This window comes from Tamandua tetradactyla, chromosome 16 (genome assembly GCF_023851605.1).
Source record: "Tamandua tetradactyla isolate mTamTet1 chromosome 16, mTamTet1.pri, whole genome shotgun sequence".
NCBI lineage: Eukaryota > Metazoa > Chordata > Mammalia > Pilosa > Myrmecophagidae > Tamandua > Tamandua tetradactyla.
In genome coordinates, this window is record NC_135342.1 from 72772307 (window position 1) to 72797682 (window position 25376).

Consider the following 25376-nt stretch of genomic DNA (forward strand, 5'->3'; position numbering starts at 1 on the left):
TCACAGGTGGTTCAGTGATAGAATGCTTACCTTCTGTGGAGGAGAGCCAGGTTCAATTCCCAGACCCCGCACCCCAAAAAACAAACAAATAAACCACAGTGGCATTCATTTAGAGGAGGGCAAATAATAATAACAACAGCATCATGTATTGGGGGCTTAATATTCTGTGCTGAAAACTTCACATTTATTAGCTCCTTTAATCCCTTACAACCTTCTTATTATCCCCATTTTACAGATGATAAAACAGCAGTTGAGTAATTTACACAGCTAATGTTAAGGGTAAGGTTGTGCTAGAGCATTATCTTAACACATAGAAATCTTTTTATCATTCATTCATATAACAGCTCAAGGTGGATATTTGGTGGGCAACCTTCTGTAAGGAGATTCAGGTCCCCAGGAAGGAGGGACAAGAAATTAAAGTGGGTGAGCAGACAGGTGTCAGGTGCACATGAAGACTCGTTCCACCACAAGCTGGGAATGCGGACTCCAACCTGGGTGTGATTGAGAGCTACCAACGGACTGAGGTGGTGACATGGCCAGATTTGGGTTTTGAATAGTTGTTGGCAGTGTATAGAGAATGGATGGGGAGGCTAGAGGCAGAGAGATAAGTCTGTGGGCTGTTGTAGTCACCCATGGGGGAAGGTTGGATTATAATCCAGTCTATATTCCATCCGTGTCCTTGGGGCTATTGATCACGCCACGTGGGCATCAACACAGAGGATCAGATGGAAATCTCAGCTGTCACCGCAGCTTCCGGCGCCCTCTGTGTCTCACCCCTGCTGCTGCTCAGGACTCGAGGCTTAGTCTCTGGGTCTGTGTCACTTACAGCTCCCGAGGGAATTTGGAGGTACCCCAAAGTTAGGGTTCTGATATTTGATGAAACTTGTGTGTTTCTTAAAAAGGAGAGTCTGCTGATGGTCTGGATTTTCAGGTTTATTTTTAGATTTTGAATGCAGAGATATGAATATAATTTAAGGTTATCCCGATATTTCCACAAGACTTGGAAGGAGAGCTTTAAAGCTAGGTATTAGAAGTTCATCCCTTGTTTTTCAGACCTCTAGAGATTGCAGGTTCATTTTAAAGACTTCCAGGATCTACATTTTCCAGACTTCTCCATTTTTTCATAACATTCAGGCAGTTCTTCTTTCTTTTTAACATGAGTCACTCGGGCTGCAGGCTGGGAGATGAACTACATGAATATTACCTGCTACCATTCATTGTCTCTTCAGCAATCTCTTACCACCTTAAGTAGTATCTTACAAGCATTCTTCCATTTGATCATACATCCACCCACCCAATAAATATGCACTGAATGTCTGTGATGGACAAGGTACTGGGCTATGTAGGAAATCCAGCAATAACCACCTTAAGAGTCACTTTCCCCAAGGAGAGGGTGGGAGTAGACATGTTTAAAACTATTAAAGGATCAACTGATTTATACTTTTGTGTAAATTTGTTCTGGCCGAGAAAGGAAAGTGGCCAGCGAACATATGCAGTTGAGGATATCAGACAAATCTTCCATCAAAGAGCGAGATCCTGGCGGTGATTTAAAGGATGTAAAGAAGGATGAGGGAAGAACATTTTCAGCTATAGAGAATGGCACGTGCTACGGCCTAGGGTCAGGAAGGGCTTGGCGAGTTTAAGCATCTGAAAGGAGGCCAGTGCAGCTGGAGGTGACTGGATGTGGTGAGGGAAGGGGGCCAGGAAGTGATGGTTCTTCTGAAAAGCGATAGCCCCTAAGCAGGAAGCTCCTGCCTTTCCCTCTTCCCCAGGTAGCTGTTCATTGTCTCATCGCTTCACTGCTCTTTCCCTGCTGCTTCTGCCCCCCGAATCTGTGATTTCTACTGATGTCAGAAAAGCACCAGGCAAAAGCATCTGAAACTCACCTCCCTACCACCTTCCCTTAAATGTGACCTCCAACAGTTCTTTGGGTTTTTAAGTAGAGTCCCTGGGATTAGATTCAATATCTAATATGTTTATACCCTCTGTCCTACTAATTGTAGGACATTGTATAAACCCACAAATACATTTATTCCCTCTGTCCTACTAATTGTCCCTCTGGACATAATCGGGAAGCAGAGAAAAGCAACAGGCACAAAGCTGCCTGTCGCAGAGCCAAGCACAGTTTCTGCTCTGTCGCAGGTGCTCAGCGTGTGTCAACAGGGTGAATTACAGTATGTCTGTCATTGTAAAAATTCGGAACCAGCCTCCATTATCAAAGGAAGGGAAATGGCTCAGGAGATTATGTTATACCCACACACTAGAGCATTGTGCGGCCCCTAAAAAAAAATGATAGTTATAAAGGCTGCATTGCAAAATGAAAAAGATGCCTGGAATAGCATACTGAGTGAAAAAAGCAGAATGCCAAATTCCATCTACACTGTGATCACAGCTCTGTACACATTCTCAGTCATATGGACATAAAATGAAAGGAAAGAGGAAAGCAAATCAAACCGCCAACGCACAATGAGAGTGGAATTCAGAATGATTTGTCTTTAATTTTTATTCACAGATATTATTACACAATTAGGGATGTGATAAAGTAAAATAAATTAATAAAGTTTCTTGAGTTGCAAACTCTTATAAATTAGTCAACTGGTAAGCCTGTTTGAACATGCTCACAGCCTTGAGCTAGGCAACGTAAAGGGGCTAGAGAAAAAAACACTTATGACACAGATCTAAACTTTATATAACTATCTCTCTCTGTTTGGGAGGAGAAGATGGTATGGCTGAAACTAAGCAAAAGGTAGTTAGGACCCTTAACTCAAGCTCTCTTTAAGAGCTTTAAAAATAAAGAAGAAAGAAAGATGAGAGTGCCAAGATGGACAACCTCTGAGGTTGTGCTGGGAGGATCGGAATGGCTTCAGGATGTAGAAGAAAGTGGCGAGGGAGCCAGACAAGGGGACCAGAGGCGGGACAAGGAGGTTAATAGCAACCATGCTTTGCTGGGTCCTGCCAAGGGGGAGGCACTCTACTAAGCCCATTGCCTACCCAATTTCATGTGTGCCTTGGACAATCCTGCCAGGTGCAAATGCCTGTCCTCATTTTACAAATTGAGAAGCTGAGACTTAGGACCAGATCTGGCCTCAGGGTTTGTGATGCTGTGTACTTTCTACTCTATAAAATGCCTCTTGGTTTACGAAGGGACTGGAGGAAACCCTGATGTGTGATTGGTCTGCTCACTGATACCTGGATTGTGGTGGTGGTTTCGCAGGTACATACCTTTGTCAAAACGCATCAAATTGTCGCCTGTAACTATGTGCAGTTTATTGTATTTCAATTGTATCTCAGGAAAGCTGTAAAAAAAAATAAAACCTGCCTCTAAAAAAAAATCAAACACATTTTTTAAAACTTCATTTAGTGGGAAATGGGTACACACTATTTTTTTAATATTGATTTCATGCTTTTAGTCATTCATTCCACAAATGTTATTGATGCCTATAGTGAACTGAGCACCTAAGGCACAAACAGTGATGAGCAAGACAAATACCATCCCGTCACTGTGACCCAGAGCATCCAGTCCAGTGGAAGAGACTGACAGCTCAATAGGCTATTGTAAGACAGTGAGGTTAGTGACCTGATAGAGATATGCGGAGTGCTGGGGGAGCACAGGTAAGCTGTGTTTACACGGAGGCTCTTTTAGGCTTTACAAATCTTATGAATTGGGTACTGTCCTTATTTTACAGATGAGGGAGCCAAGGCTCCACCTGGTTATGTAGCTGCCCAGCATCACGCAACTATGCAATGACAGGACTCAAACCCAGATACTCCTGATTCTAGGACGATCACCCTGCAGTCCTTGCTCCCTCTTACTGCTCCAGGGCAGTGGCTTGTCCATAAAGCAGTGAGGAAAGCAGGCTGCCTGTTTTAAAGGATGTGGGGCTGTGTGAGACAAGGCATAGCAGGAAAGGCTGGATTGAGATTTTTCAACCTCAACACAATTTAGATCAGATAATAATTCTGTTGTGAGGGCCTATCCAGCGCAATGCAGGATATTTAGCAGCTTTTATTCACTAAATACCATTAGCAGCTCCATCCAGACCCCGGTTATCACAACCAAAAGTGTCTCCAGATATTGCCCAATGTCCCCAGGAGGGGCAGGCAAAATTGCTCTTGGTCAAGAACCACTGAGCTAGATTGACCAGGCTCTTTGAAAGCCCTTAAATGGAGTCAAAATTGGATTATGAGAAGCATGAAGTTTTTTGCAGATTTGAAGCAATTGAGAGATATAATGAAATAAGAGTTCACAAAAAATGGGTCTGACCACAGTGTAAAGATTGGATGAGAGAAGGAACAGTCAGAATCAGAAAGGAAAAAAACAAAACAAAAAACAAGTAATAGAAGTGCTGAGGAAAAGACAGAGCTCACAGATATTTTGAAGGAGAACAGGACATGGTCACTGAGCTCCTATGCAAAATACCAAAAGATGGCGCCAAGATTTCTTTTCCTTTTTGTTGATATTAGATAATGAGTATTGGAAGCAGTAATGACTTTCTTTGAACAAGATAAATATAATGTGAGAGTAAGACCTTCAAGGAGTTTATCCAACGGGCCAGGGAAAGGGGGAACTGGACTTGGAATAAGTTAAAATCTCACACTCTTCAAGCATCTGCTGAGTGAGTGCTATGAGCTGCCTCTGGAAATTGGGGGAATAGAGATGAGACGCAGTCCCTGTGCCAAAGGAATGTAAAGTCCGTAGAGAAAAGAATCAAAATAGCACTACAGGGGGATCTCCTATTTGTCTAAATGATTTGAGTCTACAGATGCCAGCCTGAGGTGTGGTAGGATAGTGCTAGCTCAGAAAAGGCAGGGATCATGCCTACCTCCTGCTCTTTTGCATCTTCAGCCCCTTCCAGAATGCCTGGTACCTCATAGGTGCTAATCAAAATATGAGGGGAAATTAATGAGAGTCTAATCTCCTAGGGGAAAACAGAGGAAGAGATCAAGAAAGGATTCCAAGAGGTGGTGTTGCTAAGTACATGTGGGAGCCTTAATAGTAAACATTTATTGATAAGCCCCATCTGTGCCAGGCATTGTGCTTGGCCCTCTGTGAGTACCCTAGTCTGTGCTGGGTACTGCACTCGGCCCTCTGTTTGGGAGTCCAACTGTGCACTGAGCACAGCACTCAGCTGTCTCGAGAAGCCCACTGTGCACCACGCACGGTGCCCAGCACTCTGAAGTAATCTCATCCCTCCATTACCAACAGAAGTGTTGGTTGAGACTGTGGCCCAGAAGAGTTCTCAGAGAAAAGGAATTCAGAAACAGAAGAGCTAAGTGGAGTGCCAAGGATCCAACTAGAGATGAAAGTCACAAGAAAAAGGAATGTATGTCTTAGCAAGGTCAAAAGGTATCTCCCAGCAGTGGCCCTACTGGAACCAAACACTGCTTCTGAGAAATTCATCACTGACCCATGTGCGTGGGAAGCAATGAGGTGTGTGGTGTTCTCAAGAATGGGGCAAGAGTTGGGAACCAAGGAAAGACAGGCACAAAAGTCTTGGGTCAGCAATTCCAAAATACCTTGCTGCTGAATATGGGCCGTAGAATTCTTGAGCTAGGATTATTTGTGTACGTTTTTTAAATCTGCAGGGGTTAACAGCAGCAGAAGGCAGATCTAAGAACCATTGCATTTGGCTCCCTGCTCCACCCCCTCCACTCTCCTGTAATCACGATGATATATATGTAGGCAGGGCAGACGCTTCCAAAAATCAGGGGTATCAGGAAAGGAGATTGATCCTTGTGTCTCTGGTGAGCGAAGGGAGGTCTTTAGTTCCAGCTCTGTTCCATTAAAAGGAGCTGCTAAGGTGTTTGTACATGTGTGTGTGACAAGGAATGGTCGCTGCCAAGGCTGTGTGCATGTGTGTGTGTGTGTGTGTGGGGGGGGTGCCTGGAGCATTTAAAATAGATCCAACTGAGTCCAATTCAATCTTGACCCCTAATAGGAATGGGGGATTTTTAAGTTTTGTGGGGTTTTTTTGTTGTTGTTGTTAGAGAAGTTGTAGGTTTACCAAACAATCTTATATGAAATACAGAATTCCCACATGAATGCTTTGAATACATACAGTTTTGAAGGTACATTTCTAACCTCAGCAGGAACAATGTCTGCTTGAAAAGTTTGACAGAAATGGTAAAAGCATCCTTACCCTCTGGGCTTGGTGAATGTCATCTGCTGTACCCGGCTTCTCCTCTCTAGAATCTGTCTCCCCTGCCTTCCCATCACCCCCTCCCCCACTTCTGAGCTTTCAAAATGATGAATGAAGTCAGGAGAGAGAAAAACTGTGTCTTATTTGACCCCTGTACAGGTGCACACCTTGTCCTATCTGGTTCAGCTATAGAAATACTGAGAGAGGTGTGAGGAAGAACAGGTTGCCTGAATATGCACAGAGCTGCAGGGTCTCTTTCCAGTGAGACGACCGTGGAGCAGCCCCCAGTTTTGCTCAGCCCCTGCTGGGCACCTTTGTGGCCTAGAAGTGGCAATGGTGGTCACTTCAGGGATGACCACAGCTCACCCTATAAAATCCTACTCCACTTCTGGGGAATTTTACCCGGGTTCTGGATGTGATAGATTAAACTGGGGTCCTCCTGGTTTCTGCATTGAGCCCCTAGGGTAAGTCACTTCAGCCTCAGTTTCCTTATTCAGGTGAAAATAACAGTGGCCCCTGAGTCAGAGGGTTGGCAAGAGGCATAAATGGGATGAGACTTACCATGGGCTCAGCACTGTGCTGGGCCCATAATTATGAATGTGAGACGTGTTCTAGAAAGGTCAGAGCTATCACACCTTTGCTCTAATGGCTTCTGGGCTGGTGGTTCAACCCACTCTGAGGGTTACTTGAGTTGAAGGCTGGATTATTGTGCCTATTTCTGCAGAACCAGAGGATAGAGCAACAGGTCCGTATGTAGGGCAGCCAATCAATGTTCCCGAGATATCCCGCATGCCCAATTCTGAGCTACTTCTTGCTTTGTAAAACTCTAACAGCTAGACCCAGGAGCGCAAATCCACCTCCCAGGCTTTCGCCACTCCCAGAGCTCTGATTCTTCTTGATTTGGAGTCAAACAATATGACAAAGAAAGGGAAAAGCATTGACCACTTTGCCCCCTTTTTTTTAATAGTATTTTGCTTTGTCTTCTCACCACTTAGAATCTGTGCTGAAGGTGTGGACATCGTTTTGGATTGCCTCTGTGGAGATAACACTGGGAAAGGTCTCAGCCTCCTCAAACCACTGGGAACCTACATTTTATATGGTGAGTGCTAAGCAAAGTCAGGGACGTGGCCAATGATAGGGATCACTGTGTGTGTGCTTGCAGACAAAGGCTCTAAAAGTTACAATGTGTTGGGGTAGTGGGATTGGGGATGTTTGATTTTTATATTATTTTCTATAATATTGCTGCTGGTTGCTTTCTATTATAGAAATGACATGTCTCAACTGCCCTACTATTTCTGATTTCATGGCATGGCCAAGCCAATGAAATCACCAAAATAGCTACATAGAACCATTAAGGAGTTTGAACCAGAGAAGGTGATACAGGTAGAAAATGTTGATGGCCTCAGAGGAAGTTTAGAAAATGAGGGAAAGAACGATTTTCAGTAGGATGGAGAAGAATGGCTCCAATGTGGGGTTTAAGGGAGGTTCTTCACCTGTTGCAGATGAAGATACTAAGTACAGACTCTCCTTCCTCTAAGCTACTCCTTTGTGTCCCAGTCAAGACGCGAGCCCTGAGTGAATGGAACACATGTCTGGTCCACTGATTCCCCTCTCACTTCTGTGCTAATATAAATATCTAATTAATTACATTGATTATTTGATTACTAAGTAATGGAAGCCCGGTATTGTGGCATCTGGTGGTAGTCACTGCAGGAAGCAGAGCAGTGGTTTATTGAACCAGCTAATTAAGTTTAAAATACAGACTTTTTCATTAAATAGCAGTTCTTTGAGAAGGATTTACCCCCAAATCTTTGGGAACAAAGCAAAAAGTTGTTGAAAAGGCATCACTGTGGAATCTAAACTTTCCCAACTCTGGTAAGAGCCTTTTTGTCGCCTCAAGAACTTCCAAAATGGAATCTTTTGTCTTTGTGTGAACATATTAGGGGATCTTCCCCAACTCTGCTCCCGATCTGCCTTCTTATTCCAATGGACAAGTCTCAGTTTCTTGCACCATTTGTCTTTGGAGCTGACACCTTGGCCACACCATTTCCTTGACTTCTGAACCTGCCTTCTTCTGGAGCTCATTGTACCCCATTTTTCTATTGATCTAAACGGGTCCAACTCCTCCCACACCTAAGTGTCCAGATTCAACCCAGTTACTGCCCAATGCCTCTCATTTGTCCAGGAATCATATTCAGATACAGAAAAGTAGGTTTATATAGGAGTTTTTTTCTCAGTGTCCAAAAAACAGAACCAAAAAAATGTTTCAGCAACAGATCATGTTATTAAAATACTGCCCTAAATTACAAAGGATCCTTGTGCTACATGTCTAATTTCACAAAATAATGAAACAGTTAACAGGAAGAAATGCTACTTCCTCTTTGATCCAGTGACACCTGGCTAGAATAACCAATTTGATACCACCCACACATTTCCATTCCCCTCATTTTTCTAAAGCTGAATTAAATTTGTTTTCAAGTTCTTGCCTTGTTGGGACCAGTCAGTGCCATTCTCCCATGCATAACAAGAGATGTTGTTTTTCATTAGCATTTGCTTGATGAGGGAATTCTCCATTTTCAGGTTCATCCAACATGGTGACTGGGGAGACCAAGAGCTTCTTTAGCTTTGCAAAATCAGTAAGTATCTGTGCACATTTAAAGTACTATTGTGATACATTGATTTGCATGTTATGAGCTCTTCCTTCTAAGGCCATTAACCTAATCCTCTTTGTTTTTCCTGAGCTTCATTCATTTGCAATAAAACCTAAATTCCTGCTGTGCTCATTAAAAGTGGGCAAAACTCAGCATTGGGTTGATTTTCTTTAAATGAAGCAGAGAGGTGGGAGTATCAGTGAAACTTGAGAAATCTGCATTTTTATCTTACGGAGACTGATTGGGTGTTGGGGCTTTGAATTATTGTCTAAAATTGAACTTGGCACTGGTGCATTTTATTTGCCCCATGGAGAGGCCACTTTCCCCTTTGACCACTCTCTTGCCAGGTCTCTAGGATACCTGAAATATCCCTGTATCCCTCATCTATTGAATTGCCTCTGGACAGGGTGGCAGGGGATCCTACAATTTTAGTAAGCTCCTTGGGTGATTTTAGACATGGGCAAGTTTGTGAACTACTGTTCTAAAGGACCATACTCTGAATATGATGCATACTTTGAGATTGAGATGCTGCACATCTGGGCACTCAACCCACAGAACCTACTCCGATTCTCATCTAGAGCTACACAATGGAACTCAACTAATTTGGGTTTGAGCTTTGATTTTTACCTTACCAAAACAGGGACTCCCTGCTTCTCCTAAGTTCCTACTTTTGTCTCCTCTCTTCCCAGCCTTCTATCCAGCTAGTGCAGCAGTGATTGACTTACTCACTTTACAAGCATTTTCTGCATGCCTACTATTTGTATCACTGGTCCAAGCACTGGCATATCCCAGTAAATGAAACAGGTGTATTTTTGGTCCTTGTGGCACTTACATTCCAATGAGAGAGACAAACCCAAAATAAGTAAAGCTTAATAGCATGATTAATGGTTGTGAAACCTCTGAAGGGAATAAAAACAAAATGATGGGATAGAAAACAGCAAGATGGGTGGAAACATTTTGCATAGGGTTGCCAGGGAAAGCTGTGGTGGTCAGTCTTCTAAGAGCAGCTCCCAGAGTGCCAAAACTGGCTGCCAAAAGCTTCACCCTCAAACATTCCTTGATTCTGGAATGGATAATACCCCCTGTTCTTGTGAGATTAGCATTAAAGGGCCTTCCTCTGCATCTGACCTTTAAAACCAGGGTCCAGGATCGTATCATCTGAGGAATCTACAGGAGCAGCAAGTATGGGGTCTACTTGAGTGTGTCCCTTTAAGATGAGCTTGGTACCACTCACAGCTGTTTTGTTCTGGTGGTTGTAATTAACATGATCTGACAGGCTGCTCTGGGTAACCAAATTGGTCCCAAATTACACACGATTGTAAGAAATGTTTTCCCTTTCTTTCCTAAATGCGCAATCACAACACACCAGTGTTAATGAAATAATTGCAGCGTGTCTGTGTTCAGTGAAGGCATTCATGAAAACAGGCATGGTGGAGGCTGAGACTCCCCTATCTGAAACCGGGGTACCAATTCCCCCCGAAGCTTTGCACCTGCAGTTCAAGAATGAAGGCTTTTCCCTTTCAGAGGTCTGGTCCAATGTTAGCTGGTCAGTTAGAAGCAAATTGAAGAGAAGCCATCTTTGATGCCAAGCTATGGGATGGTGACTTTGTTCTAGAAGGCTCTGGAAAGGGATTTTCTTCTATACATTCAAGAGAGCTTAGAAATAAAAGGCCTACTTGGAATCATGTAGCACTTTCTAGCTCTGCTATCTTAATTGTCTTCCACCTTAAAACTACCCCCCACCACCCACCCAGAGCCGGAGCTTCCCTCTTTGTCAAACATGCCATTTGCTTTCAAACCATAATGATGATGACAATAACAAGTGAAGCTGACATTTAGAAAGCAGCCTGACTCCAAATTGAGAGTTCCTATTCACTAAATCAAATTGCTTTCCACCTTAAGGATATGATGAAAGCAGTTAGTGTTTGCAGAGGACCTACTGTGTGCCAGACACTAGTCTGAACACTTTATATATATTAACACATTTGCTCCTCATGATGATCACGTGAGGTACTGTGAGGAAATTGATGCACAGGGTGGTTAAGTAACTTGCCTAAAGTCACACAGCTGGTCAGTAGACGAGCTGGGATTCAAAAGCAGGCATTTTGCTCCAGAACTCTCTTAACCACAACTATTATGGATTCAGCAAAAATTCATTCTGTAGACATTTGTTGAGGCATCGCAGATACACTGCTAATCAAGTTATTAATCATTCTCCACTTTTGTTTTCACTGCAAGCAGTCCATCACTCTCCTCAAACTACCCCAGCCCTTGTGGAACGTACTTTGGGAAAAAAAAATTCCACGTATGAACCTAATCCTTGTTTTAAACCTGTCATCCTTACTTTTATTTCCCAACAACATGATTTTTCTACATTAAAAAAAAAATCAAAATCTTTCACTTTTGTGAGCTTCCCCAATCCTTTTTAGATAAAGACACGTTAAAAATAAAGATGCTGGTAGCATAAATATTATAAATATGCTTAAGTACTCATTGCATTGCTTTTTGTCTTCTTTATTAAAACTGATATTAAGCATTTCACCTCTTAGAACTTCCAGAAACTGGAAGTTTTTATTAAACTATAAGAAACACCAAAGAAAAAGAAAGGAAATCAGAGCAAAGCAGTTGGATAATCATTTTTGTAGACTATTAATGGGTTACTTATTTTTATGTCTGCAAGATGAGACGTTGGAAAGGAGGCAGCCACATTTACCAGTTGCACATAGCTCATACAAATAGTTAATCCAAGGTTTCTCAACCTCAGTACTATTGACATTTGAGGCTGGATAATTCATGTCTGTGGGCGACTATATAGTGTGTTGAACAGTGTCCCAGGCTTCGGCCCCCCTAGCTGCCAATAGTACCAACTCTTCCTCAGTCATCAAAACCAAAAATGCCCCCAGACAATGCCAGATGTCCCCAGTTGGGAACCACTGACTTAGCCTCAACACTTTGGCTTCATTACACCATACTTTTCCTTCTTTCTATATTATACTTCCCTATACTTCATCTGATGGATTCCTACCCATCTCTCCCACTTTGGTCTTGTTATTCCTGCAATCAGAGTTTGTTACCTCTACCATGTCCTCATTATAATTTGTAAAGTTCTCTGCCAGCCCACTTCCATCTACAAGCCCATCACTAGCCCACCATTTACTAAGCCTGGCCCAAAGCTTTACACCTAATTCTCACAGGAAGCCTCGGAGGCAATATCATGCCTCTCTGTTCAGTTGAGAATATTGTGGCACAAAGAATAAAAGCAAGCAAGTGGTACCAAGATTCAGCTCCATGGAATTTAGCTCCAGAGCCAATGATGCTAACATATACCCTAATATTACAATTACAAATGACCTAGTAATTGTTTTTGTAGAGGTCTCTCTCTCCCACACAGAACCTGGACTTATCACGAGCATCACTATCCACCATTTACCATGTACCCATAGCAGTGCTTAAAAATGCTTAAAAAAAATCCACCACAGGAGGTAACTTTTTGGCCCAGCTGGAATCTACCCAACTGCAGCCTCTTCCTCCCCCTGTAGTCTCTGCCAACATTGGCCGTACTGTGACGGTGGCTGTCGTTGAGTCCTTGTAACCCAATGCCATTTCTCCTTCTAGTGGTGGCAGGTGGAGAAAGTGAATCCCATCAAGCTGTATGAAGAGAACAAAGTCATCGCAGGGTTTTCCCTTTTAAACCTGCTCTTCAAACAGGGCCGTGCGAGCCTCATTCGAAGAGTGGTGGACAAACTCATAGGGCTCTACAACCAGAAGAAGATTAAGCCTGTGGTTGACTCTTTATGGGCCCTAGAGGAGGTAAGAATGTGTTTTTCCCTAGAAAATAGCTTCATCGTTTCAGTCCAGGAATGTTTGGGCAGCCAGATACAGTTATTTTACTAACTGATTTTCTTCTAAGTTTATTTTCAATGAGGATAGTGCTTCAGATGTATGGGAGACTTTATGTTATCTAATGGTTCTTATACCATGTTGCCTTGGCATGCCAGGTGTGTCAGGAATTCTTCCCAGGTGGGCCAACAAATTTGTATCACTGTAAGTTTCACCTGGGTTAAAAGACTGCATGTATGTTGCGGTATGGTCATGTGTATGTTATTGTATGGTCACGGGTATTGTTGCCTTTTGCCTACGTAGGAGATTCTGGTCAGGCCAGACAGTGGCCCAGAGTTGGAATGATTCATGTGCTCACCCTAAAGACACTGGGCCCTGCAAGACATTGTTAGCTGTCATGAAGGGTGTTGTAATTATGACTGAATTGCTTGGTTCAGCATTGCATTGAGTCTTTCCTTTAAGTGATCTGCAAAAAGTTCTAGTATTGGGAACCATTCCTTGGCTACAAAGAGATTAAAAACCCTTAATATACCTCTAAGGATACCAAAGCATGAACTTTTTGTATTGCTTCAAACGGGTCTTGCTAGGAGGAGACATGGCCTGGGAAATCAAGAGCAAATAAGGTTTGGTATTTGGGAAGTAAAGCCATGAGAGCTACCCATAAGGAGAAAATGAAGAGACCTGCCTTTGGTTTCAGGAAGCATTTCATTAAGAAATCCTTCTAAGTCATATTTTTGTAACCTGGGGTGCCATGAAACCCCCAAAATATTTTTAAATATGCGGGGATGTGTGGTTTTTGTATTTTTTCATGAGTGAGATGTCTTAGAATGCAAGTACTTTTTTGTGCTTTTGGGGGTCATAGACACCTTGGAAAATCTAACAAACACTAAGTTCTCTGGAACAGAAAGTAGTTGTCCTCCTGGAAATGAGGCTGAAACAGACTTAAGTTGGCCAAAATCCAATAGCTTCTCTAAGCATAGAAATCCCAGAATTTTTGGGGGGAATTACTGTGTCAAAAAAGATTGGTCTGGGATCCATGGACCAGGAGTGTATCTATATATGACTCTCTGACATCACCAAAATATTTTGTTTCTTATTGTGACAGTAACGGATGTTCATTAAATGAAATTCATAAATTAACCAAAAGGAGAGAGTAAACAATAAGTCCAACATCCCAGAGATTAACATTTTGGTTAGCATAATGCTAACATTTTGGTTTGCTTTCCTCCCATCTTTTTTTCCATTGCAGATGCTTGCTGTGATTCAATTTATTACTAAGTTAAATCAGATAATTATGCATACCTTCTGTTGTGTAATTTCCGAGATGGTTGGCCTGTTATAATTTTCTTGAAAATGTTTTTAATTTAATAAGTTAGATGTCCATATGGTACACACACCACAACATCTCAGTAGAAAAGAGAAAGGCTGGACTGCCTTGTTCCTAGATTTTCAGTGGTCAGGAAAGAGAGAAAACTGGCAGTAGTCAAGGCCAAGGCTAAGAGGATAACTTGTCCATGGGGCAGAAAAGGGAACTTATAATGGAATTCAGTGCCCAAAGGGACCTACAAAATTCAAGAGGGTCCCAATTGACCCAATGAGTCTTTTAAGCAATAGGACTTTCCACCATGGCAATGATAATTCAATCACCAAATATTGAATAATTACTATATGCCCAGCATTGTTCAAATGCTGAGGATGCAGTGAGTAGCGAAGGGCCAATATCCTTGGCCCTCATGGAGCTTACCTTCAGGGTAGATGTGTGTGTGTCTGGAGGGGTGTGGGGCAGGGCGAAGAGAAGAAGCAGAGAAAATCCAAGTGAACAAAACAAGCAGGGTATTTGCCAACTGGGTTAAGTGCTTAGGAGGAGATCAATTAGGGTATGTGTTGTGGGGAGGAGACTTAGTTTCCACAGAGCAGTGTTTTTCAACCTTGATTTTATTATTTCTCCCCACCAAAGAGCCTTTTTAGAATTTTTCCACTAATCATTCCCCTTGAAATTTAAAACCACAGATGTCTCTGTTATGTACAGTTTATGTTTTATACATAAAAAGAATAGGACATTTATTCCCTAAAGCCAGTTTTCACCCTTCTGGCAGTGATGTTGTTCCCATTGAGAATACCTGCCACAGAGTAACTTTAGAGAAGGATGGGTTCTTTGAGGAAGTATCATTTGAGCTGGGACATGAAAGAGTAAAAAAAAAAAGTGGAATAAGAGCATTCTGGGCAGAGGGACCTTCAAAGGCAAAGGGGTGAGGAAGGAAAGACCTCAGTGAATTCAGTGAAGGGGTATGTGGCCAGTTCCCTGGATCATTGCCAGGCAAGGAATGGAAGTGTGGTGCAAGCTAAACCTGAACAGATTAGCAGGCCAGGTGGGAATTTGAATTTAACTCTAAGTACCAAGGGGAGCCACTGAAGGGTCCGAGTCAGGAGGTGCTGCTGTCAAGAAGAGCTGAGCTGACCTGGAGAGAGCTGAGCTGCTGAGTGTCAAGGTGGTCAGTTAACACAACAAACCAAAGTGGAAATAACAGCTGAGCCTTTAATCACTTACTGAGATAGTATAAACAAGAGGCTGAACAGGAGGAAGCCTCTGTTCCATTTTCCCTGTGGAACAGCAGCGCTGGGGTCAGATGGCTCAGTGCAGATGTGGGGATTGTCTCATTACCAAGGGAGCGCTGCACAAACAGCTCCTGTCGTCTTACGGATCTGGGGGCCCAGCAGAAGGGGAGGGGGTAGGATTTGAAGAGTAGTGCATACTGAATCAGAGTGGAGAAAAGTATCTTCCAATTCCCATCCTCCATTATCCCAATCAGGACGATAAGGACTACCATAGTATAAGCTGCATTTCGTCTTATAGTTCGCCTCCTGACTGGTCCCTCATTTCCTGATTGCTCCTCTCCCATGCAGTCTCTGCTCAGCTGAGTGGTCTTATCAATACCTAAACTAGATCACATTCCACCTTGCTTAAAACCCTCCCATGGCTTTGTACTCCACTTGGATTATAGTCTAAATTTTTTACTGTGGCCTGGAGGGTCCTGCCCAGTCTGACCTTGCTTTGGCTGCCTTGCCTCTTCCTTCCAAGCTTTTGCAACTTGCTTGTTTCTGAACCCTGAACCCACCCAAGCCTTTCTTGTTTCAAGCTTTTGAACCTGTTGCTTCCTCTCTTTTAACACATCTCCTTTGGATATTTGCCAAGCTTATTCCTTCTCATCGTTCATGTCTCAACTTCAATGTGACCTATACACCGAAGCCTTCCCTAATCTTCCCTCGAAAGCAGCATCCCTGCCAAGGTCATCCTCTCCCTTGACCCTGGCCATATTCTCCATTGTACTTATCACTAGTTGGAATTACCTTGTTCATTTATTTGTTAATTTGTATAGAGCCTTGTCTCCCTTCCATCAGACTCCTAACCCTATGTGAGGAAAGACTTGACCATGTTGTTCGAGGCTCTGGTACCTGGCAGTCAATGCTGGATAATTATGTTTTACCTAAATGAATCAATGAGTCCATAAACACACAGAAAAATGACTACCTGGATATTTTCTGTTTAACAATAAATATGTGTTGAATGAATGAAAGAACGAAGGAATGAGTGAACAAACTATAGTAAATGCAGATATTATTACTTTAAGATGGGTTTCTCAGTCTGAACGCTGTTGACATTTTGAGATGAAAAATTATTTATTGGGGATGGCCGCCCTGTGCATTGTAGGATGTTTACAACCACCCCGGCTTCTACCCATCACAGGCCAGTAGCAGCTCCCTTCTCAGTGTGACAGCCCAAAATCTCTCCAGACATTGCCAAATGTCCCCTCGGGGGTGGGAATAAAATTACCCCTGGTGGAGAACCACTGCTTTAAAAGAGGCCGTATTTGGATGATAGTTACCAGCAAAACAAAGAAATTATAGATCCCCATGGCAGGCTAGGCCTCCGCCGAGCGGAGACAGGCGGTTGCTGCATGTTTGCCAACAAAAGCTTCCGCAACTACTCATCAGTAACACCCACCACCTTTCTGAGAGTTCTTTTCTGCAATATTTACAGACATCTGTTTAGAGCTGCAGTTGGGCCAAACTCAGCTATTTGTCAAGCCCACACAGCTCTTCTGGGCTTGAAGAGAATATAGCATGCTTATTGCTCGTGGGCCCCTGAAGGAGGACTGTGATGATTCTTCCCTTCCCCTCTGGTAAATGATCACACAAAATTGCTTTTCAGGCCAACACTATAAGTTCATCTGTGGGCTATAAAGCCCATAGGTTTTAAAAAGAAATTTTCTTGGGCTCTCTGAGTACTCAAACTAGAAGATTTAATAATTTCAGAAACGGTTAGGGTTTCTTTTCAGTCATCTGTCTTTGACTTTATTATAAATTTAATACTCAAGGCACGACAGCTACACTGCAGCATCAGTTTGCTGCCAAATACCAAAAGTTCAACTGTACATTAAGGTGCAAAAAGTTAACCTTTCCGATCAGTTAAGAGTAGGAAGAATGAAAAATACATACATTTGTCTATTAAGCAGCAGTGACATGCTTGAACATGCTCTATGCTAGCACTATTTTAGGGTATAAAGTCTACTGAAGAGGGAAACAAAATGTTCACTGTCCCCGAGTTTAAGATTTAGTTGCTGAGACAAAACTAAGACACAATTGGAGAATAACTTGGTGTTAATGTATGTATATGTATAGGATTTGTATTTTAATTGCAACAAATTTGGGAAATGGAGAGATGAGAAAAGTAAAAATTGATGTCCAGAGACAGTTTCTAGATTGAGGTGGTGCTTGGGTAGGACTAGCAAGCTAGAAATTACTTGGACAATATTGGGGGTAAAAAAAGACTTTACAAGCAGAAGGGGTATCGTGAACTAAATCACAGACGCAGGTGTGCAGTAGGTGGGGTAGAGAAAGAAGTCTGAGCTAACCAAAGCAAAGTTTGCATGCTGAAACGTGGAAATAAGATGGGTTTGTTCAATGGAATCAAATCGTGGAGACTTTCATTGCCAGGCAAAGGAGCCTAAGCTGAAATTCTGGCTGGGGTGATCGCTGTTAGATAATGTGGCCTAAAGAGCATGAAGCTAGCTGTTCAGTCCTCTCAATTCCCTATGGCCTACCCTGACCTCAAGCGTGATTGGTGGAAAGATACATACCTGGAATGTAGATAGCTGGGGCCTCTGATGAAAAATGTCTTCACTCATCTACCGTGTAATGTTACACGGAGAGCTACATGGAGATGTTGGCAATTGAAAAAATCGATTAAAGGCATTATCTGTAACACTTTGTCATTATTTGCACAAAGATCTGTGACTTCACTGTCTAATACAAAAGCTACTAGCCACATGTGGATATTTAAATTGAATTTCATTAAACTTTGGTAAAATTGTAAATTTTACTTCTCATTTACACTAACCATATTTCAAGTGCTAACTTGCCACATGTGACTAGGGGCTACCATGTTGGACACAACAGATACAGACAAACATTCCCATTATTGCAAAAAGTTTTATTGGAGCTACCAAATGATGTTTAAAAGTAGGAAAAAAGTTGCTACCCCCCAGCAACCTGACATGATTATCTCTTATTAAATTATATGAATTATGCCCTTCCTTTGATTTCTCTTTTTGTCTTGCCTATAGGGAAGTTCTTTGCCAAAGTGTTCTAATCCCTCATTACGTGTCCCCTGCATTTTTATCTCAGAAATGAAGTGAGTTGCCTCAGATCACACTTAACCTCTGTCCTACATCCAGTTAACCTCTGTACTACAGAGAGAAGAGGGCTGACGCAGTAGGCAGAGGATGAGGTGTCCACAGGCAGGAAAATGCAAAAGGACTACCTGGAACATCTGACAGGTTTTTAGTGTTGGCTGCTGCTGGCAAGTCAGTGAATACGAAGGAAAAGCCTTTGAATTTGACCTGGGGGTCATTGTTGACCTTTCAGGAAAGCAGCTTCAATAGAATTATGAGGGCAGAAGCCTGAATGCAGAGGGCCAGGTCAGGAATGTGTGGGTAGGACAGGCTGACAGCCAGCATAAGCCTCCCAGTTGGCACTGAATGGAATAGATGTCTGGAAAATAGCCAGAAGGTGCAGGGTCAAGAGAGAGGCTGTTTGGAAAGTGGTTGTCTAGTGTTGGGGCTGGTAAGGGGGGAGGTTGGAGGGAAATGTGACATGACCACTAACGGGTACAGGATTTCTTTTTGAAGTGATGAAAATTGATCTAAAATTGATGTTGCTGATGATTGCACAACTCTGTGAATACATTAAAAACCATTAAATTGTACTCTTTAAGTGAGTGAATTATGTTATATGAATTATATCTCAATAAAGCTGATACGTATATATGTGTGTGTGTGTGTATATATATATATATATGCAGAGAGAGAGAGAGAGAGAGAAAGGATGTTTAAGTGTGGATGAAGGGGGCTTGTGAGATGGGAGGAGGATAATCTGGGGAGTTCTGATCCCTGGCCTCTGCCATCACTAATATCCTGGCTGCAGGGCCTTGGAAAACTGTTCAGCCTGGTCCTCTCTTCCATTTTTCAGATGAGGAAACTGAAGCCTCAGAAGCGACTTCTATATTTGCTTTATGTTATTAACCTTCATTTTTTTTCTTTCCTGCCATATCCGCCTTTCTCCATTCACCCCCACATTCTCCCGGCATGTCCAAACAGGTATGTTTCCGTAGCTCAAATACATCAGCATCATCCTGCTGGGCGCCTGCCCCCAGCCCTGCTCTGAGCTATCCAATATACCAAACAAATCGAGGTACAGCTCTGGGCCAGTTTAATCTTCTGTGGTCAGCTAAGTAACAGTTCCCAAGATGCCCACATCCGAATTCCTGAAACCTGTGAATGTGACCTTACGTAGCCAAAGGACCTTTGCATATACAATTAGCTAAGGATCTTGAGAGGGGGAATTTTCCTGGATTATCTGAATGAACCCAATGTAATCACAAGGGTCTTGATAAGAGGAAGGCAGGACTATCAAAATCAGAGAAGATGTGACAGTGGCAGCAGAGGGTGTAAAGGCAATGTGACCAGCGACTATGAGCCAAGAAATGAGAACAGCCTGGAAAAGTTGGAGAAGTCAAGGAACGTGTTCTGCCCTGGAGCCTCCAGAAGGAACCCAGCCCAGCAGACACCTTGATCTTGGGCAGTAAGATCCATTTTAGACTGTGACCATCCAGAACTGTAAGAAAGTCATTATTTTGTTGTCTTTGTATGTTTTAAGCTACTAAACTTGTGTTAATTTGTTACAACAGAGACTTGAAACTAATACATCCTCCATTCAACAAATACCAGGTGGAGTACCTGGCTACTGTGTATCGAGCACCAAGCTAGGCTTTGAAAACACACTTGCAAGTGAGAAGACTTACATCTGCCCTCCAGGAGACATGGAAGTGTCTGGGAAGTGAACAGCCAGACACTTCTATAAGCAGTGTTGGGTGGTCTAGGTTTGATCTGGGCAGCCTGGGCAAAAGCCCAGGAACCCAAGAGGCAGGCAGCAAGTAGGCATGTTCAAGGACAGAGGAAAAGGTCTGTCGAGCTGAGCGTGGATTGCTGGGGAAGCTGATCTTGAGAGAAGGGGGAGGGGAGGGAGGAGGTAGAAACTGAACTCCCACTTGTCCCACCTTTCGCTCCAGCCTCGCTAGGCTACTGGCCTTTCTTCAAAACCTGAGTCTCTGTGATCTCCACAAATTATGCTCTTCCTTGTCCTCCTACATCTTTTAAGACTCAGAGATGGTCTTCTCTCAAAGACATCCTCAACATTTCTCCTCTTGCTAATAGCCTAACCCAAGTCAAGAACCCCTGCTTTGGGGTTCCATGGGCTTATCTCTGACATTGACTTGTTTATGGAAAATACTGGCGAGAAATGGAGCTGATGATACCTTCCTAATGATGCAGGTGTGCTTAAACTATTACTTAATAGAGAGGAAGTGCTCAGTTTTCGTCATTATCATTACACTGTGTTGCAAACATATTCCCGGAGTTGAGATCTTTGGGAGCAGGGAGTTTTAGCAAGGTGCCAAGGAGAACACTGCATAGGCCCTGCAAGATCTACAGGGCCTCAGGGCATGCGTTTCCATCAGCTTGGTGCAGGCTCTGCCTCTTAGGTTCTAACTAGACAGTTTCCTCCACACCAGGGAACAGTGTGTTATAAGAGTAGGTATATTCTCAGCTCAATGTTCCTTGTTAGAAGTCTGGGAGCTCAGCTCTAAATACATTTTTGTTGTGAAGAAAATGATCACTCTTGCCCTCACGCCTGTCGTTCAACTGAAAATATATCACAAAACTGGATTTCCTTGTGAGCCAAGGAAGGAGGCAATGCAGGCTGTTCTTGGTTGTTTTAAAAAATGATTTGGGCAAGGATTCTGCTGCTTCCAAAAGTTAGAAACATCTGCTTGCTTGTGTTCTAGTTTGCTAGCTTCTGGAATACAATATACCAGAAACAGAACAGCTTTTAAAAGGAGGGATTTATTAAGTTGCTAGTTTACAATTCTAAGACTGTGAAAATGTCCAAATTAAAGCAAGGCTATAGAAGTGTCCGATCTAAGGCATCCAGGGGGAGACACCTTGGTTCAAAAAGGCTGATGATGTTCACGGCTTCTCTCTCAACTGGAAAGGCACATGGTGAACACGGTGACCTCTGCTAGCTTTCTCTCCAGGCTTCTTTTCTCATGAAGCTCCCCTAGGGACGTTTTCCTTCTTCATCTTCAGAGGTCTCTGGCTGTGTGGACTCTGATGATTCTCATGACTCTCAAGCTTCTTTCCAAAAATGTTTCCTCTTTTAAAGGATTCCAGTAAACTAATCAAGACCCACATGGAATGGGTGGAGTCCCATCTCCCTCTAATCAAAGATTAACACCCACAATTGGCTGCATCACATCTCCAAGCAGATAATCTAGTCAAATTTTCATCCTACAGTGCTAGATAGGGATTAAAAGAAATCCTGGATCAGCTTCTAGGAGATGGATCAGAATCAAAACACGGCTTTGCTAGGGCATATAATCCTTTCAAACTGACACAGCTTGTTTGCCCCTCAAGTTGATGGAAGAATCACTTTATATGTCTTATTTACAAGGTAGCACGAGAAAGACTTCCCAAGTGTTTTACTAGGTATTTGTACTGATGTGCGGATCACAGATTTTAAGTTATTCACTAGGTGAGATAAGGAGGAGAACTGTGTTGCACACCACGGTTAACTTGAGCATTAGAATATGCATTTAAATCTGAGAATGGATGGATGAAGGTCATATGCTGGCAGGTAAACCTGCTGTGGTTATAGCCTCCACTCCCACCTTCTGGAAATGGGGCATTACCACATTCCCTGTTGTCTCAAAGGGTTTTGTGATTTTTACACAATTGATTGAGTTCATATGTCAAATTCCTCATAAACCATAAACCGCTTTGTAATATAAGGGCTTGTTATCATGTGCAGGAGTAACTCAGTTCTGGTGGGATGAGCATCTGGACATAAAACTCAAGAATGGCTTTTCTTAATCCTACCCCTTCCTGCCTGTTCAGCCTCCAGCACTTCATTTTTCTGAGCTTCATTATCTTCATCTATAAAATGGGAACAGCTGACCCTAGTTCCCAAGTAAGAATCAAATAAAGTCTCAAAGTGGGAGAATATTTTGTGAATTGTACAGGGTTGAAGAGACAAAATTTAGCCTAAGAATTGTACAGGGTTGAAGAGACAAAATTTAGCCTAAGACTCAAGTCCTTCTTCCTCCAGTTATAGCTATGGGTCCTTGGAAAAGTGACTTCACTTCTTTTCTAAGCTTCCTTTTCTTTATTTGTGAAGTGGATATGATAATAGTGCTTCCTTTAAGGGGGTGATGGTGGTGAAAATTTTGTGAGGCAGTGCATGGAAATCTCTCAGGGCACAACGTGGCACATACCTGGTACAATTCAGCCTCTGTTACTCTCAGATGGGACCAGATGGATGGGGGGACTCTGTCTCCCTTCTGTCTTGCATTAAACCTCCAAGGGTTGGTTTCCTCTTGATTTCCAGCCCTCATGTTTGCCACTGCTGCAATGAGAACAAACTTCTACTGCCTTTTCCTTATGCTTTTTTTCATTTATGAGGGCATCTGTGGGAGCTGTTTTATGAAACAGAAGCTCTTAACAGCACAAACGATAAACACATGCTGGTGTTTGGATTCCTCCGCTCTAATAACCATCTAGTCTCAGACTACTAAACAGTTAGCTCATTTAGGGTGATGCTGCCAGGAAAGTGCCATGCTCTGGTTAATCATTTAATAAGCTGTAAGTGAGCAGCTGCCTGGGGAGCCCTGGACAAATGGCAAAGCAACAATAGTGGCTGAAGTTTGATATTTACTGCGAGCCAGGCCTTGGGCTGAGCACTTTACATGCATCATCTAGATTTACATCTAGATTTACAACAATAATGGAAGGCACCAATACTTTCCCATTTTACAGATGAGAAAGCTGAGGCTCGGAGAGAGATTAAGTGACCTTGGCAAGTTCACATAGCCAGGAAAAGGTGAGAAGCCAAGACTGCACTCTTAGCTGGCTCTCTCCTGAAGTTGTGCTCACAGCCACCAGTTGAAATTCCTCCAGGAATGGGAATAACTTGATCTGAGCTGTTTGTAAGGTTTGCCATGTCACCCTTCTTGAGTACATCTAGGTTCACTGGGGGGAAAAAAAAGGTTTTCAATACCTTGGTTCATTGGTTCCTAACTTTTATGATTATGGACCGGTGATGTGCATCTCAAGCCTTGGTTTTCTGCATCTGTAAAATGGGGATGATAATCTTTTCTCTTCCTGCCAGATTTTTTTTTTTGTATTTTTTTTTCTTTGTTAGAGAAGTTATGGTTTACAGAGCAATCAAACATAAAATACAAGCTTCCCAGGTACCACCCCACCACCAACACCTGGCATTGGTATGGAACATTTGGTATGATTGATGATAGCACATTTTTATAATTGTTCTATAAATTAAAACTATAGTTTAACTTAGGGTTCACTGTGTAGTGTAGTTCCATGGAGTATTTTCAATTTTTTATTCTGTTACCATATATACAATTAAAATTTCCCCTTTTAATCATATTTAGATATATAGCTCAATGCTGCTAATTGCATTCCCAGTGTTGTGTTGCCAGCACCACCATCCATAACCTGCTAGTTTTAAGGTCTGTTTTAAAGAACTCTGCCTGCTCATCTATTTGAAAGCAACATGTAAACTATAAACTGCATGATTATATAAATGATGTGGATTGGGTATGTAATGTACTGTTTCCTCATTTCCACTTCTTTCCCAAAGCGTGAATCATTTTTTATAGTTTCCTGAGCATATTCACACGCATTATCATTTGGTTAGTTTGCTCGACAAACATCCGTTGGGTGAGAATGAGGATGTGTTGATCAAGCCTTGTTCTCCTCCTTGGGATTGGACAGCCAAATGATCCTCACCGCAACACTCTGAGGTTGGTGCAGTTGTGCACACATTTCAGATGAGAAGCCTAAAGTGAGGAGAACTGATGCCTTCCTCCAAGGCATACAACCTGCTAAGTTGTAACACAAAGTCCTTTGACTTTAAGGTCAGTATTTGTGCTCCACCACTCCCTCTTCATCTCACCCAGTGGCTGGCTATACATTATGAACTAGCTGAGTTATAATTTTGTTGCATTCTTATTTATTGATGCTTGGATATACTACAAATGAGCCCCTTCCCTATCCAAGCTACTGTATGTAAGGCCATGCTGGGAAGTGTAGACGTGACACTTTGAGGAGGTTATGTCCTATCATATACCTTCTATTTGCAGAGCGTTTATTTGCCTTTCTGGGGATTGAGCCCTGCAGCAAACCCACAGAGGTAGACAGGACAGGTGCCTTTGTACAACCATTAAACAAAGTTTTGAAAAAGAGGGAGTAAGCAAAGTACTTCACACAAGGTACAGGAATTCAAGGCCAGCTGTTTAGTTCTGAAGATCACATGTGTATTTATGAGTTTGGATGTGTTTTTGTGTATATTCTTTGCTTATGTACTTGTTTTGCTTATTTTCCCCAGCATAAATGTTTCATAGCAATTTAAAAAATAAATACTGTAATATCTTATAACTACAATAGAGATCACTTGAAAAATAGAAGAAAGAAAAAAGATGACTCATAATTGCGCTACCTGAAGTACAGCCACTGTCATTGTTTTAATGTAGTCCATTCTCAGCTTTATTCTTATGCATCCTTTTTCCTTCCACAGTTATAAGTTCCCTGCATGCTAACTCCATAAGTTTGTTTGGGCTCGTGGAGTTAGGAGTATGTTATGATGCTAGTTTAAAAGGGGACGTGGGGTCAGGAAATGGAAGAAGTGTTTGCTTTGGACCAGCATTGTCAGTAGGGCTAGAGGAAGACGTACATTTATTTCCAAGTTCAAGGCTGTGGAAGCGTCAAGTTTGAAGTGTGAGGTGAGAACTGGAGTGGGAGAGTACACAGCATAGTGATCACAGAAGGGTCAGAGCCTTCTTGAATGTAGAGCCAAGAGAGTGAGGGAAGAATGTATGTCCTGTGGCTTACCTTTTAGTCAGTGTTTGATGCTGTATCTGACTTTGTTCCTCTGTGTTGCTTCCTAGTCATAGACTCATTTGAAAGCGTTGTTATCTGAGTTCTATCAAATTCAGGTGCCAGAATTGTTTTGCTTAATCTCTTATCATCAACGAGTCCAGGGTGCTTATCTTTAGCTAAACCACGGCTCGCAGGTCATCAGCATTCCCGCCCAAGCCCATGGCAGATGTCACTAT

The 25376-nt window shown here is 42.5% G+C and overlaps 1 protein-coding gene across 9 annotated transcripts in view; it reads left to right on the forward strand.

The window, feature by feature from the left end:
- VAT1L (vesicle amine transport 1 like) overlaps positions 1 to 25376 on the forward strand; it is a 166069-nt gene that overhangs the window by 66592 nt on the left and 74101 nt on the right. For all 9 annotated transcript variants that reach the window (XR_013163995.1, XM_077133662.1, XM_077133658.1 and 6 more), the window contains 3 exons: positions 7136 to 7239; positions 8721 to 8776; positions 12407 to 12601. Coding sequence is in view for 8 of the 9 variants with exons in the window: in XM_077133662.1 (XP_076989777.1) it covers positions 7136 to 7239; positions 8721 to 8776; positions 12407 to 12601 (355 nt within the window). In the remaining variant the exon portion in view is untranslated. The remainder of the gene's footprint in view (positions 1 to 7135; positions 7240 to 8720; positions 8777 to 12406; positions 12602 to 25376) is intronic.